General features: G+C 37.8%; 1 protein-coding gene across 3 annotated transcripts in view; it reads left to right on the plus strand.

The window, feature by feature from the left end:
• The window catches only part of DHX9 (DExH-box helicase 9), a 42,788-nt gene that overhangs the window by 7,865 nt on the left and 19,317 nt on the right, over positions 1-15,606 (plus strand). For 2 of the 3 annotated variants that reach the window (XM_055582889.1, XM_055582890.1), the window contains exons 4-13: positions 3,160-3,271; positions 4,234-4,337; positions 5,091-5,239; positions 7,589-7,635; positions 9,124-9,260; positions 9,773-9,862; positions 9,955-10,116; positions 10,246-10,323; positions 10,881-11,072; positions 15,060-15,201. In XM_055582889.1, coding sequence (XP_055438864.1) covers positions 3,160-3,271; positions 4,234-4,337; positions 5,091-5,239; positions 7,589-7,635; positions 9,124-9,260; positions 9,773-9,862; positions 9,955-10,116; positions 10,246-10,323; positions 10,881-11,072; positions 15,060-15,201 — 1,213 coding nt within the window. Of the gene's footprint in view, positions 1-3,159; positions 3,272-4,233; positions 4,338-5,090; positions 5,240-6,641; positions 6,777-7,588; positions 7,636-9,123; positions 9,261-9,772; positions 9,863-9,954; positions 10,117-10,245; positions 10,324-10,880; positions 11,073-15,059; positions 15,202-15,606 lie in introns of those variants that run through there. The other variant, XM_055582891.1, reaches the window with a different exon arrangement.

The following is a 15,606-nucleotide window of genomic DNA, read 5'->3' on the forward strand; positions in this document are numbered from 1 at the left end:
ACTTTTTTTTTTATTGTGAAAATGTCAGATGTGTGTCAGAGTAAGACTAGGAATAATATCACAAACCCCTGTGTTACAACACTTTTCACCATGACCAGTCATGATTCATCTCTTAATTTCTATCTACCTTCTTCCTTTTGGATTATTTTGTGGCAAATCCCAAACATCCTGTCATTCATCTGTTACTACTTCAGTTTGTATTTCTAAAAGGTAATCCTTTTAAAAAACACAGCAATTCCATTATCAAACCAAAAAAAATTAAGTAGTTTCTTAACGTCCCCAAACATCCAATCAGTACTCAGACTTTCCTGATTGTTCCATGAGTCCATTTTTAGTAGTTTATTTAAATTACGTTCCAGATGTTGTCTGGTGCTACAGTTAATTGATGTCTGGTGTTCTCATCACTAGATTCTCTCTCCCTCCCCCTCTCTCTCTAATTTTTCTTTGGAATTCATTAAAGAAAGCATGTTATTTATTTTTTAGTTTCCCACACTTACAGATCTTGCAGATACAGCCCCCTGGTATCATAAAGTATTTCTCTGTTCCTCTGTTTCTCATAATTGGTGGTTAGAGACTTGATCAGATTTCAGTTTGATTGGAGTAGAGGGGCAGGCACAGGAAATCTCTGTGATGAAGAGATTTGAAGTCTGATGAAAAGATGAAGTCTACTCCCATCAGGAGGAGGCACGTGATGGGACGTCAGCAGCCATTGATATCACTGTGGATTTAATTCTTCAGTAAATTTCTTTGATTTTTTTAGTTCAAATACTTTTATAACAAGAAACCACCTTTTAAAAAAACAGAACTTCTCTTTATCAATAATTTAGTTATTCTGGGGTATAATTTATACAGAAAATGTTAAGATAAATGTTTTATTCTTTCCCTTTAACAGTTAAGTTCATCCCTAGTATCTTCTAAAGGTTATCAATTAGGTATTATTCCCAGAATTATTACGAACTCATTGATTCAAATATGTAACATGTTAATACAATCATTAATTTTTTTGTTGCTGTTTAAGTTGTCCCATTTTTAGCTGGTAGGACCTTCTTCAGATTGATTTTTTTCAGTTCATTTAACCTTACCACTTGGTCTGATCATTTTCTTGTTTTGCGGTATATCATATGTTTGACTCAGCTTGAATTTTACTATTACAGATGTTAAGATCCCTGGTTCTTTTTCCTGGGGGGTGGTGTTTAGAGACCACAAACTGAGTGCCAAGAGTTACTACTAAATTGGTCATTGTTTTAGCCTTTTCAGTGTACAAAGCTTGGGAAAATTTTTTCCAAGACAAGGTATATTTTGAGTTCAACCTGATGCTTCCAGTTTAAATTCAGAATGGCAAAAATAAATAAATAAATAAATAAAAAATAATAAAAATAAATTCAGAATGGCAGAGCTTTTTCTCACCCTTCATGTGCATCTGTTTGTTATCCCCCCAAACCAAAACTGTGTTTCCTTGCAGAGCCCTAACATAATTTCTCTTGCTTTATTCAGTAGTACATGTACAGCAGTCTCATGCTATAAATTCCAGTGCTATTATCAATAATGCGATTACTGGAAAAGTTAAGTTTTTGCAGTTCTTTTCATACTTAGGGTATATCCTACTTGTTGTTGTTTAGTCACTAGGTCATATCTGACTCTTTGCAACCCCATAGACTGTAGCCCATCAGATTCCTCTGTCCATGGGATTTCCCAGGCAAGCATACTGGAGTGGGTTGCTATTTCCTTCTCCAGGGGATCTTAACTCAGGGATCAGACCACATCTCCTGCCTGGCAGGAGGATTCTTTACTGCTGAGCCACCCGGGAAGAAGCCCCCATATCCTACTGCAGACTTACAAATGACTGCACTTTCATGTTGAGATAATTCCTCTTTGTGATCATTCTGTCATCTCTATCCTCTGGTTTATTTTCGTTTTGCTTTAATTTTTAAGGATCATTGTAAAACTGGACAATTAAATAGTTTCATAATTTTGTTATTTAGAAAAGTCTGACTTCTGTCCCTGCCTCCTCCATCTGTTTTCCTGTTGGGTTCTTGTTTTTTAGTTATTAGTCAATCTTCTTTTTTCTAACTATAAGCCAAAAAAATATGTATATTAATATTCCTTACCCCAGCTCTTTATTTTACTAACAGTATCTTGTGAACACTTTTCTTTTTCTTTACTTACCTGCTTTTCACTTCAATAGTACCATAGTTTATTCAACTAACCTGTACTGATGGGTTTTTGTGTTTTTTACTGTTACTTAAAATGCTAAAATGAATAGCCTATGTATTATGCGTGTGTATACATACAAATTTTTGTATTTTTGCTTATCTGTCTTAGGGAGAGATTTGTTGAAATGGAATTGCTGAATCAAAGGATATTGCATATGTGCTTTTGCAGGCTGTTACCATTTTCTTTCTCTGTAGGATAAGAGTTGAATTATTTTGCATTTCCACCATTTCAGTCATTTCCAGTGGTTCTCAGCAGGCAGTTTTGGCATATCCCCCCAGTCCCCATTGCATTTTTGACTAAGAACCGGGGGAGGGTTGCTACTGGCATCTAGTCGGTAGTCCAGGGATATTGCTAGACATCCTGTGATCAAAGCATCATTCCCGCTTTGGCCCAGCTGTTCATTCTTACTGGAGCTGTTCGTAATTGCCCTCCACTCTTCCCCAGTAGTGTATTGGACACCTTCCACCCTGGGGGACTCATCCTCAGGGTCGTATCTTTTTGCCTTTTCATACTGTTCATGGGATTCTCCAGACAAGAATACTGGAGTGGGTTGCCATTTCCTCCTCCGGTGGATCACGTTTTGTCAGAACTCTTCGCCATGACCTGTCCACCTTGGGTGGCCTTGCACAGCATGGCTCATAGCTTTATTGAGTTATGCAGAAAGGTAAATGATGTATACAGCATAAAGTGATCCCAGTTTTTGTGTGAAAATTATATACATCTACATAATTACGTAATCTCCAGAGAGAAAATTACGGATATTTTTACTACCCTTACCTTTTCTGCCTGAAATGAGAACATAATAGTTTTATAATACTGAAAGCCAACAATATTAATATTATGAGGAAAAGAGGGGGTGACACATGGGCCTCCTCTGAGTTTTAAAGAATTTAATGGTCTCTGAAGGCAAAGTTACTGACCTTGCCTTGACTTTTCCTCTTGCAGGTAGCACCCCCTACACCCTCAGCTACTGATTCCTCTGATACCACAGCAGAGGATGGAGGTGTACCGGGAAACCTGGGAGGACCTCTTCCTCCACACCTGACTCTCCAGGCAGGTAAGGACGTGAATGTGTGCACATGACCGAGAATAAGATAGACTGTCCTGCACAGTCATCCTCTTTTTCTCACTTGGACAGATAGAAATAACTATTCTGAAGTCCTAATGTGGAGAGAACCCAAGATCTTCATAAGTTTGCAGATACTACCAGGCTACTTAATCTCTTAAAAAGTGGTACAGCTCAATTACTTCCTGTCAATAGATTTTGATCTCTGGATAGATTTTGCACAGGCTAGAATATTTGGTTAAAGGGGTTTTATTTACTGCCCTTTCTTGTTTTTAACTTGATTCCTACCAAATATTGTAGGCTTGTTTGTTTGCCATATGGGTCCCGGTCACTGCTGAATTCTGTATATATCAAAACTTTAATTAGTGTGTCCACTGTTGGGTCAGTTACCTGGAATATTTGTCAAATTACCTATGTGTCAGATCCAGTGTTTATGAAACAAGGATAACAATGTTTACTTACAAGATTATTTGAGTAAACTTTTAAAAAGTATTAATAAACAGTTTTAGGCAATATTAACTACAATTTTTACTCTGCTTTCTCATTAAAATTCATCACTTTTTAACACCTTTTTAACTTATTTCCATCTCTAGCACTAGCATGTAGCTTTCTTTCAGGGTCATATCTAGTGAAGACACAGTTACCAGTTAGTCAGTTACTACATACGTAACAGCTTAAAACAGAGCTACATGATAATGTATGCCAGGTTATCAGTCACTGATGATCATTACTAGCAGCACCCTGCTGCATACCATCTTTACAGTTAGCAATTTTAGACCTGTATTCAGTGAGGTAACACTTTGTTAAGTAAGTGAGAGATTTCAGGTCCATTTCCAAATAACTGAAATCTTGAATTTCTAATAATAGAGCTCTGAAATCTAAATTAGGAGTAGTTTTAAAAAATATTAAGGGTGTTTGTACAATTAAAGAACATCATTTTCTTTCCATAATAGAAAATAATTCTGGAGGTGGGGGCTCTGGCTATGTGCCCACCTGGGATCGAGGTGCCAACTTGAAGGATTATTACTCAAGAAAAGAAGAACAGGAAGTCCAAGCGGTAAGGATAAACCCTGTATTACATCTCCTAGAGTGTGATTTAGGACTTGGTTCATGGCACAGTTTGAAATATTTGCAACTTTATAATTTAGTGATTGTTTTAATTATTTGAGACTGATAGTTCACACAAAACACCATAAACCTAGGGTACCTGTTGATTCTGGTCAGTAGAATTGCCTGTGAAATAAAACTGTTTTTCCCTGGTATTAATAAAATGTCTCTTCATCTGCTTTGTAGGAAACTTAGTTGCCTCAGTAAACCTCATTTCTTGAGCACTTGCAGTAAACGTGCTTTGATAAGACAGCTTACTTTTCTAACTTGATAGATACTTTATTTTTTTGGCCGGATAGATAGATACTTTATTTTTTTGGCTGTGTGCAGCATGCAGGATCTTAATTCCCTAACCAAGGATCAAACCCATGCCCTTGTAGTGCAGAGTCTTAACCACTGGACCACCAGTGAAAATCCTTTCACTTTATTTGTTTAAAGTTTTTAAACCAGCCTAAAGAAATTGGTCAAAGGTTTCTTAGGAACAGTTTAAATGTGTAATGCATTAACCAATAGCTTGTTTATATGATAGGACTGTCACATGGAGTAAGAACTAGTTCTGGCTCAGTTTTGACTAGGATTAAAAGCTGTTAAAAAGACAACTTCCGCACTTTTAAAGCATGGTACAAAGAAATTGTTGTTATAGAATTGTGTATCTTAAATATACATAGCATCATGAAGCCAAGTTTAATTATTGATTCAACAGACTCTTGAATCTGAAGAAGTGGATTTAAATGCTGGACTTCATGGAAACTGGACCTTGGAAAATGCTAAGGCTCGTCTGAACCAATATTTCCAAAAAGAAAAGATTCAAGGAGAATATAAGTACACCCAAGTGGGTCCTGATCACAACAGGTTTGCTTGTTTCACTCTTTTCCTTCTATAGTAAGTTAGGGTTTTGTAGAGTTATTGTTCTGTTCTTGTACGTGGCATATGGTTCAGTTTGTGGATGAGTAGAAAATGGTGAAAAGATAGGTTATATTGACCAAGAAAAATTGTCACTGATGTGTAATGTACAGTTTGCTATGGTTTTCTCTTAGGAGTGTGATTTTAAGAATAAAATCACAAAAATTTTCTGTGTAAGAATAAAATCTGCTATTTGTGTTGCTAGACTTCTGGTTCTCGTTTGAATCTGAGAGGCAAAAGCCTCAGTAGTAGCCTCAAGTAGTGGTTTGTCCATGTTTGACTTGAAAGTCAGCCAGAGGTAGTGAGTTTGTTGTTCTCTGTGGTGTTAGAAGCAGTTATAATGTTTATTTCTTTAACGTGTCAAGTTAGACACTTCGAGTCTTCAGAGATAGATGGTGTTACATCTAGAACCAAATTTCCCATCGGCTTTGAAAGTTGCCTGTGTTTGAGTCCTATTAGTGAAGTTTTAAGGGCCTGTTGTGAAGCTGAAGGAGAGCCTCCATCTTTGTATGTGAGTTAAATTGGCACACTTTTGTTCTGTTAAATTTCATAAACTGAACATACAAGGAGGAGGAGGTTCTCACAGTGACAGTATGTTTCTCAGCCTGCTTGCTGTTCTTCCTGAGAGCATTCCAGGGTGTAGTAATTATTACTCCCAGGAAGGCTCATATGGATAAGATTCTTCTGGGGGCACTAATATTTTATTGAAAGGGAGGGGATGTTTTAATGAAAATCTGGATGATTTAATTTGCTGTCCTTATATGAACTAAGTCAAAATGCATCAAAACTGTTTTCTTTAAAAATCAAAGTGTTGCATCTAGCAACCCTAAAATAATTATTACTGAACTAAAACTTTGATATTGCTCAAAATGATATTCAGAGCATGGTTCCCCCTGCTTCCCAATGTTTTATTCAATTCTGAATTCTCAAATACTTAATTTTGACCTCTGACTTTATTAAACCATCAGAAATTATAAAAGAAAGATTGGTTTGTTGATGATTTTTTTTTTTTCAAATTTTGTTTTTCTACACTGATCGGGCTTAGTAGCTCTTGATAACTTGAAGGGCAGTTAGATAATTTAAGTATGCCTGAAACTTATTGTAAATTTTTTTTAATATCTTAATTGATTCTGATACAAAGAGTTAAAGAATTCAGGCTATGACAAGGAAGGCAGAGGCAGTTGGGGGAGCTTGGACAGCATTGCTCTTTGTATGTCCTTTAAAGGCATAACAGACAGCAACACTAGAGGTCTGTGTTCATACACACATGTGCTGCTGCTTAGGCTGAACTAAGCAATCACATGGGAAACTATTGTAAACTGATTTCTGGTGTTGCTGTTCCCCCCTAGGTGGAGGAGAATGAGATTGAGTGCTGACTTTAAGCCTGGCTGAGAAACATACTGGCATCGGTGTCATTAATGAAAGGGTGGATGTTGTTTCCCTGAAAGCCAGTGGCCTTTGACCCCTGAAGCCGCTGTGCCTGAAGGTCAGTTCACGAGGTATAGGAAGGAATCTTAACATTTTTTTTGTAAGTCTCACCTGACCTTTTATTCACAGCACAAAGCCAAGGTTAGAGTATACCTGAGCAATGGAAAGATCAGAAAGCATAGTTTCCAAAGGGCAATTTTCCCCTTTTTAAAGCCCAAATTTATTCCCTAGTATCTGCTAGCTATTTTAGCTATAGTTTTCAAAAATATTTTGTTCTCCGAGACTTGACTTAAATAAACTAATTTTTTTGTTGTTATTAAGGGCTACTTCCAACTGCAGGCAGATACCAGACCTCTGTCTCCAGCCACTGACATGGGCTCAGTGTTCTTACTCCCATGTGTATGTGTGCATACGAGCCTATTTTTAGCTGATCGTAACAGATTGAAATCATTAGTGGGTGGCCCATGCAAAGAATCGTAAAACAACCACAACTATAGTTTAAGGAGAGTATTGGACTTATTTTATTTCTTGGCCTCAAGCTAAGTGGAAAATTCCTTTTCACTGAATGTTTTCTAGCTATTCAGACTGCAGCCTTGAAATACAGTTTAAAGTAAGTAAATGTGGAATCAGAGCTCCTAACATTTTCTTTCCATGAACAGTTGGCTCATCAAGTTTGATTACAGCTGTCTCATGCCGTGTGGTACATTATTTGACATTTATATACTTCATTTGTTCTAGGAGTGAACAGAAATGTTTACAGTGGTTTTTTGCTTTGATTTGCCTAAGCATTTGGAAAGCCTGATTTAAGAATCCTGGATTTAATAATTCTAATGGTGAAATTTCTAACCTTGTTTGTATATGTTGTTACAGGAGCTTTATTGCAGAAATGACCATTTATATCAAGCAGATAGGCAGAAGTAAGTGTTACTGCTTTCCTGATATTCTGAGTCTTGTATAGCTTAGTAGTATTCATTATAAAGTCTTGAGCCACATGTATTATTAATTTGACAGAGTCCATGCTATAAGGTACCATTTAGGGTGTTTTAGAATATTAGTGATTAGCAGGCCCAGTTTCCCAGTTTTACATGTTGAAAGATTGTGTTATATTGTATTTCAAAGGGTAAGAGGTGGTAGGCTGCTGAGGAATGTGCCAGTGTCAAAGAATTAATCTTTCCATTGTTACAGAAAAGATACAGCTCCTTCAGGTAAAACTTAGTGACATTTAGAAAGGAGTTAATCAGATGATAGGATTGGAGGTCTAAAGGTGAATGTGAGCATTTAAGTGTCATAGAGTCAAGAAAGAAAGTTGAGAAAGTTACCCTTGAGGCATTTAAGGAACCAACTGGGGTTATTCATAAAGGAAGTAAAAAGACAAGCATGAGCATGTATTCTTAGGAAGTTTAAAAGTAGGCAGTGTGTCATGCTTGAAAGTAAAGAATAGCTCTGTGTACCTGATTTTGTCTCTAACAAGTTTAATGATTTCAACTAAATCATACCTGTGTTGCTGGGACTCAGTTTACCTCACTACAAGTTGAGAGAAGTGGGTAAAGATTCTTTCCAGCTTGAGAATTACGCACTTATGTGTAGTGTATAATTCTTATGACTTAAGTGTAGTGTATCAAAGACTTAGAAAATCAAGTCTTTGAAAGAAGCACTAGGAGATGATGTTGAATTTTTTTAATCCTAGACTTTTAATAATACTTTGAGTGGATAGGAGTTTTAAGCTTTTTGGAACATAGCTACAGTCATTTGTTTACATCAGGGAATAGCAAACTTAGTAGAAGTCCAGATAAATATTTTAAGCTTGGTGGGTCAAATATATGACACATTATTATTTCTGTCTTATATTTATGAACTCTTTACAAACATGATAACATTTCTGGTTCTTGGGCCCATAGTCAAACTCTAGTTGAAGTGTTCTTAGTAAATGGCTTCACTCTTGAGAGACAGAATTGAGTAACTGTGACAGAGACTATATGGCCTTAAAGCCTGAAATATTTTTTGACCCTTAATAGAAGAAAATTGCTTGACTCCTGGTCTAGGCACTTTGGACCCATTTTCATTCCTTTGATTTGCTTTTTAATCCTTTATTTTTCAGAAGTTAAATTCTTCCCGTTTTAATGCTATATGATGTTAATAATGACAGCTTTGTTAAAATAGTTTATTTGCTTTTAATGTAAAGATTTGTATGTGGTATGTGTCTTAGTGTATGCCTATAACCATGATGGTCAGCTGTTAATGGTATTGGTTTGAGTTAGCAGTTAGAATGAAAAGGAGCTTAGAACTCATACTCCATATTTTAGGTCAGCTTTTGTACCCTAACCTCCTAGTTGCTTATGATGAGATGTTTCTGTACTTAGACAATTGATCTTTTTCTCTTTGGTCATTTTGAACTTAAATTATAGGGATTTTTGCACGCGAACATGGATCAAATAAAAAACTGGCAGCACAGTCCTGTGCGCTGTCACTTGTCAGACAACTCTACCACCTGGGAGTGATTGAACCTTACTCTGGACTTACAAAGAAGAAAGAAGGAGAGACAGTGAGTCTTTAGACTTAGTAGCCCAGAGATAATATGAGATTGAGTTTTGCTGTTGTTTAGTCACTAAGTCTTGTCCCACTCTTTGTGACCCCATGGACTGTAGCCCGTCAGGCTTGTCTGTCCATGGGATTTCCCAGGAAAGAATACTGGAGTGGGTTGCCATTTCCTTCTCGAGGGGATCTTCCTGACCCAGAGATCAAACCCTGGTCTCCTGCATTGGCAGGCAGATTGTTTACCGCTGAGCCACCAGGGAAGCCTGTGAGATTCAGTTCAGCTTCTGTTTAATATTTGGCTAAAGATGTTTCATGATTGTAGGACTCTTGCCTCAAGAAATGGAAATGGCCTTAATCCTCATCATTAAAGTAATTCTTTCACCAGGGAACTGACTTCTTGTCTGCTTTAGGTCTGTTGTAGGCCTAGTATCAACTCCATACTCTTAACCCTCCCGTAGTAAATCCGAGTAGTGTTTATATGTATGTTACACGATTCTGATGACTCTCCCTTTTCTGTAGGTGGAGCCTTATAAAGTGAACCTTTCTCAAGATTTGGAGCATCAGCTGCAGAACATTGTTCAAGAGTTAAATCTTGAGATCGTGCCCATAGTAAGCATACAGCTACTTAGTTCTTCACCTTTGTATTGACCTCCTTCAGTCAGACAAGCAACTGATATTTTTGGTTTTGTTTTTTTTAATAGCCTGAAGATCCCTCTGTGCCTGTTGCACTCAACCTTGGCAAACTGGCTCAGTTTGAGCCATCTCAGCGGCAAAACCCAGTGGGTGTGGTTCCTTGGTCACCGCCACAATCCAACTGGAATCCTTGGACGAGCAGCAACATTGATGAGGGGCCTCTGGCTTATGTGAGTGCAACACTGTTGTTGAGATCAGACTTCTGTGTTTTATTTTTGAACATACTTCATTAGGATGTCTAGTTTTAAAGAAGAAGCTGAATTATGCTTTTGTGTGACTTTTGCTTTCCCATTTTACAGGCCACTCCCGAACAAATTAGCATGGACCTCAAGAATGAGTTAATGTATCAGCTGGAACAGGATCGTGATTTGCAAGCAGTAAGTCTGAAGTATTTAAACATATGGTGCTTAAGAGCTTCAAAACAGTGAATAATATATTTTTGCCCTTTCTAGGAAGGCAAATTAAAGATACTAATCTAACTGATAATCCTAGTTACCTCTGAGGATAGGAATAGTGAGTTAAGGGCCTGTGGTTCTTAATGTAAATGAAGAGATGAAGTATAATAACTTTCCATGTGTGTGTGTTTTGGTGTTTTCTGAATAAAGCGACTTAAAATGTTTAGAAGAAAGGTAATGTATATGTAATGTCCAGGATAAAAATGAGGAAAATAAGGATGCGGATAAGGCCAAAAGATATTTTTCAGAAATTTAATGGAAAAAGGCTGTTCAATTAGAGGTGTGTATGTGTATGTGTATATATATATACACACACACTTTTATCAAAAAGTATTTTCTGAGTATTAAGCCAATGGGAAGGAGTAACTTTTCCTAGAGATGGCAGGTTTTTTTTTTGTTTTTTGTTTTTTTCAGAATTAAAATAGTTGCTTCTGATATGTATGTTGGTGGACATGTGAAGTGTAACTTTTCTAATACAGGTCTTACAGGAAAGAGAGTTACTGCCTGTGAAGAAATTTGAAAGTGAAATCCTGGAAGCAATTAGTCAGAATCCAGTTGTCATTATTCGAGGTGCTACTGGATGTGGTAAAACCACACAGGTTCCCCAGTTTATTCTAGATGACTGTATCCAGAATGACCGAGCAGCTGAGTGTAACATTGTAGTAACTCAGGTAAGTTACTCAAGCCAGTTTATGAGGCATGTGCCTGTTGTGAATAGTGTTTGAGAGGTGGAAACATCTAGAAGGCCAGAGCATTCCTAATTCTTTGATCAGCTTCCCTTTGTAGTGACATAAAATTCTGAAAGTTGTAGAGCATTAGGCCCCTTTAAGTTAAAAACAGAAAAAAAGGCATGAAAAGAATTTAAGTTTTGTGTTAATCTCTGGTATCTTTCACTGATAAGGTAAACTGAACCATATGGTAGATTCTTACTGTCTGGGCTTGAAGGGAGTCTTTGAGCCTCATTTCAGTTCAGTCACTCAGTCGTGTCTGACTCTTTGCGACCCCATGGACTGCAGCATGCCAGGCCTCCCTGTCCATCACCAACTCCCGGAGTTTACTCGAACTCATGTCCATTGAGTCGGTGATGCCATCCAACCAGCTCATCTCTGCCACCCCCTTCTCCTCCCACCTTCAATCTTTCCCAGCATCAGGGTCTTCTCAAATGAGTCACTTTTTCTCATCAGGTGGCCAAAGTTTTAAGAGTTTCAGCTTCAGCAGCAGTCCTTCCAGTGAATATTCAGGACTGGTCTCCTTTAGGATGGACTGGTTGGATCTCCTTGCAATCCAAGGGACTCTCAAGTATCTTCTCCAACACAGTTAAAAGCATCAATTCTTCGGTGCTCAGCTTTCTTTATAGTCCAACTCTCACATCCATCCATGACTACTGGAAAAACCATAGCTTTGACTAGACAGACCTTTGCAGGCAAAGTATTGTCTCTGCTTTTTAATATGCTGTCTAGGTTGGTCATAACTTTTTTTCCAATGAGCAAGTGTCTTAATTTTATGGCTGCAGTCACCATCTTCAGTGACTTTGGAGACTGAAAAACTGAAGTCTGTCACTGTTTCCATTGCTTCCCCATCTGTTTGCCATGAAGTGATGGGACCAGATGCCATGATCTTAGTTTTCTGAATATTGAGTTTTAAGCCAGCTTTTTCATTCTCCTCTTTCACTTTCATCAAGAGGCTCTTTAGTTCTTCTTTGCCTTCTGCCATAAGGGTGGTGTCATCTGCATATCTGAGGTTATTGATACTTCTGGCAATCTTGATTCCAGCTTGTGCTTCATCTAGCCCAGCGTTTCTCATGATGTACTCTGCATATAAGTTAAATAAGCAGGATGACAGCATACAGCCTTGACATACTCCTTTCCCAATTTGGAACCAGTCTGTTGTTCCATGTCTAGTCCTAACTGTTGCTTCCTGACCTGCATACAAATTTCTCAAGAGTCAGGTCAGGTGGTCTGGTATTCCCATTTCTTTGGGCCTAAAATAAGGTAAAACAGAGAGTACTTTGTCCTTAAGTTTGCATTCAAAGCTTGATTATCTTACCACCATAAGGTTCAGTAAAAACCAATCAGAACAAGAGTAGGCAAGATAGAAAAACAGATAAATGATTGACTTTAGCCTTAAGTTTGCATTCAAAGCTTGATTATCTTATCACCATAAGGTTCAATAAAAACCAATCAGAACAAGAGTAGACAAGATAGAAAAACATATAAATGATTGACTTGAGCAGAATGCTTATTATATGCTGGGTTCTGTTGTAAACAATTGATATTTTTGAGCTCATTTAAAGTTTATGACTCTTAAGATGTAAGTACTGTATCATTTAGTATTTTTTTTTTCAGTAACTTGAGGCACAAAGAGATTTAAAAATTGCCCAAGATTAACACAGGAGGTGGTTGAAACTAGTATTTACAACCAGTCTGCCTTAAGTATTCACCATTTTGACTGCCACGTTCGGTTACGTTACCAGTTATATGCAATGCTAGCAAGTCTGTCCCACAGTTAAGGAAGAGCTAATTACCCTTCCAAGTCTTCTTAGGTAAAGTGGTTCCTGTCAGCTGTAACCCTGTACTTCTGGCATTTGGAAGGAGAGCATTGCAGGTAGCCGGATACCACCTCCTAGGCTGACTAGAGTTGACTTAGGGATTCTTAACCTGGAAGGTATAATTGATACTCAGGGGAGCGTCTTGAACCTTGAAATAGAGTGGGCCCCCTCCCCCAAAAAATTGCATGTACATTTATGTGGACATGTGCAAACCATGCTTTTAATGTGTCTGAAATGAATATATGTCTTAAAATTGCCCTGTATATTTTATAGGAGAGTTGGGTTTGGGGAGGATCTAAAAATCTTGACCAAAAAGAAATGCATTTAAAATTGATGATATTGTAAGCTTGAAGAGATAGGATAGGTGTCCATTTTTCTGGAATAGGACCCTTAGCTTTTTTCTTCTCAAACTATTCCTTGATTGCCCTTCTCACTCCCCAAACTAGCTATGATTTCTTTGCCTCACAGGAGATGTTCTAACTCCCAACTACACCTATCAGTAAAGGACCCTTCCTCTTAATACTTACCTTTCGGGAGACCTGTTGTTCAGGAGGATGCCGTTTTACAGAACATTTGAGTTCTGTTCTGCCCTCCCTGTGCTACCACTTTCCATTTACACTCAGAACAATCCAGCAATATAGGCAAAAATGCAGACTCCCAACAAATGAGCTGAACACCTGTATTTTCACTCAGAAGTTGTTTGCATGTCATGAGTAGGAAAAAACTAACTCCTGCCCCAGGAGGAAGTGGTTTTTTTCACCTTCTATCTGATTTACCAAATCCAAGTTGTTCCAGACAAAAATGGCTTCTGTTTGTTCTAGACAGAATAGTTTCTGTAATATGGTCTTCAACTTTGTATGATTTGCTCACTAACTTGTGCCCCCTCCCAAATAAACTTGGACAGTTCCAGTGGGCTTCATCTGTAAAATGCACAGATTTCTATAAGTAGGCTGTAACAAATGGCAGCCCACTCCGGTACTCTTGCCTGGAGACTCCCGTGGACAGAGGAGCCTAGTGGGCTGCCGTCCATGGGGTCCCTAAGAGTCGGACACGACTGAACGACTTCACTTTCACTTTTCACTTTAATGCATTGGAGAAGGAAATGGCGACCCACTCCAGTGTTCTTGCCTGGAGAATCCCAGGGATGGGGGAGCCTGGTGGGCTGCCGTCTATGGGGTCGCACAGAGTCGGACGCGACTGAAGTGACTTAGCAGCAGCAGCAACAAATATAAAACCAAGGAAACTAGTGTGGAATGGTGGATCAAGGTTTATTCTCTCGTTCCATATAAAACAGCTTTCATTTATTCACTAGTTTTCCTTTATTGTTATATCCTTCATAAAGTAGTAAATTTATGGAGTTGAAAAATGCTTCAGAGAATTATTCCATCTTTCTTCTCAGAGTGGAGTATTTACAATAGATGGTCACCTAACTTCTGCTTGAAAATGTCCAGTGGTGTGGAGGTGTAGCCTGTGTCTTCTGATTCCAGGACAGCCTGGAAACATTTAGTCTAAATCTACATGTACCTTTGTTGCTCTGCTCACAGGATATCATATTAGCCATAGTATCTACCAAGTATAATGTTGTTTTGTATACTTGGATGATAGGGAAATCTTTGGAAGTTTTCAGAAAAGTCAAGGCCCAACACTTAAAACATAAACCCATAGCATCATCCTTATGATTCAGCCTGTTTATTCCTACACAGCAAAGGATGAGATTGTTCGCGTTCTTAGTAGCTCGTACATCTCAGTTAAATAGTTCTTTAAAGGTGTGCCTTCACTTAAAACAACAAGCTCTCTACCACGTGTGATCGGTTTCGCTATTGAGATCACTTGATACCATTAAGAGTTAGGGCCAGTGGTGAAGAAATTTTATTTTATAAAAACCTTGGAATCACTTTATATACAGAGTGAAAAACAGCATTTTAAACATGTCTGCCATAGAATTAAATTTTTCTTTTTAAATTTTGGAGCTTTCTAAATATATCACTATTATTCTTTCTGTTGATTACTGAACTGCCAGTGGGTCAGGTTTACTACAGTAATTTAATAACCCTAATAAGTATAACTGTAATTTTGTAACATTTAAAATCACTTTTTTTGTTTGTTTCAGCCCAGGAGAATCAGTGCGGTTTCTGTGGCAGAACGAGTTGCATACGAGAGAGGAGAAGAGCCTGGAAAAAGCTGTGGCTATAGTGTTCGATTTGAGTCCATACTTCCTCGCCCTCATGCGAGTATAATGTTTTGCACTGTAGGTCAGTGACAGGTTTTATTTTTGCCTTCCACTTGGGGTGTACATTGTGTCGTTTGTGAAGAAAACTTGATAACAGCACAGAAGGACTGGAAATGATGAATAAAGAGTCCAGTCTCAGAATTCTTGTTTAAACAGAACTTTTGGCCGTTTTCCTCTTAGAGAGTATGATACACTTCTGGTTTTGTAGCACAGAGCAAATGAAATCAACTTAGGTTACGAGAGTAACATCTTTTTCATACTCTTCATTAGACAAGTGTGTTTCAGAGTACAAATCAATAATTTATACCAGTGATTGTTTCTTTTCTAAAATGCTGGAGTTATAGTAGTTGAAGCATGGATGATTGTCTGGAAATTTGTTTCTTTGCACTTTTTTATACCTCCCTACTTTAACATAGAAGCTCATCTC

This window comes from Bubalus kerabau, chromosome 5, assembly GCF_029407905.1.
Source record: "Bubalus kerabau isolate K-KA32 ecotype Philippines breed swamp buffalo chromosome 5, PCC_UOA_SB_1v2, whole genome shotgun sequence".
Taxonomy (NCBI): Eukaryota; Metazoa; Chordata; class Mammalia; order Artiodactyla; family Bovidae; genus Bubalus; species Bubalus kerabau.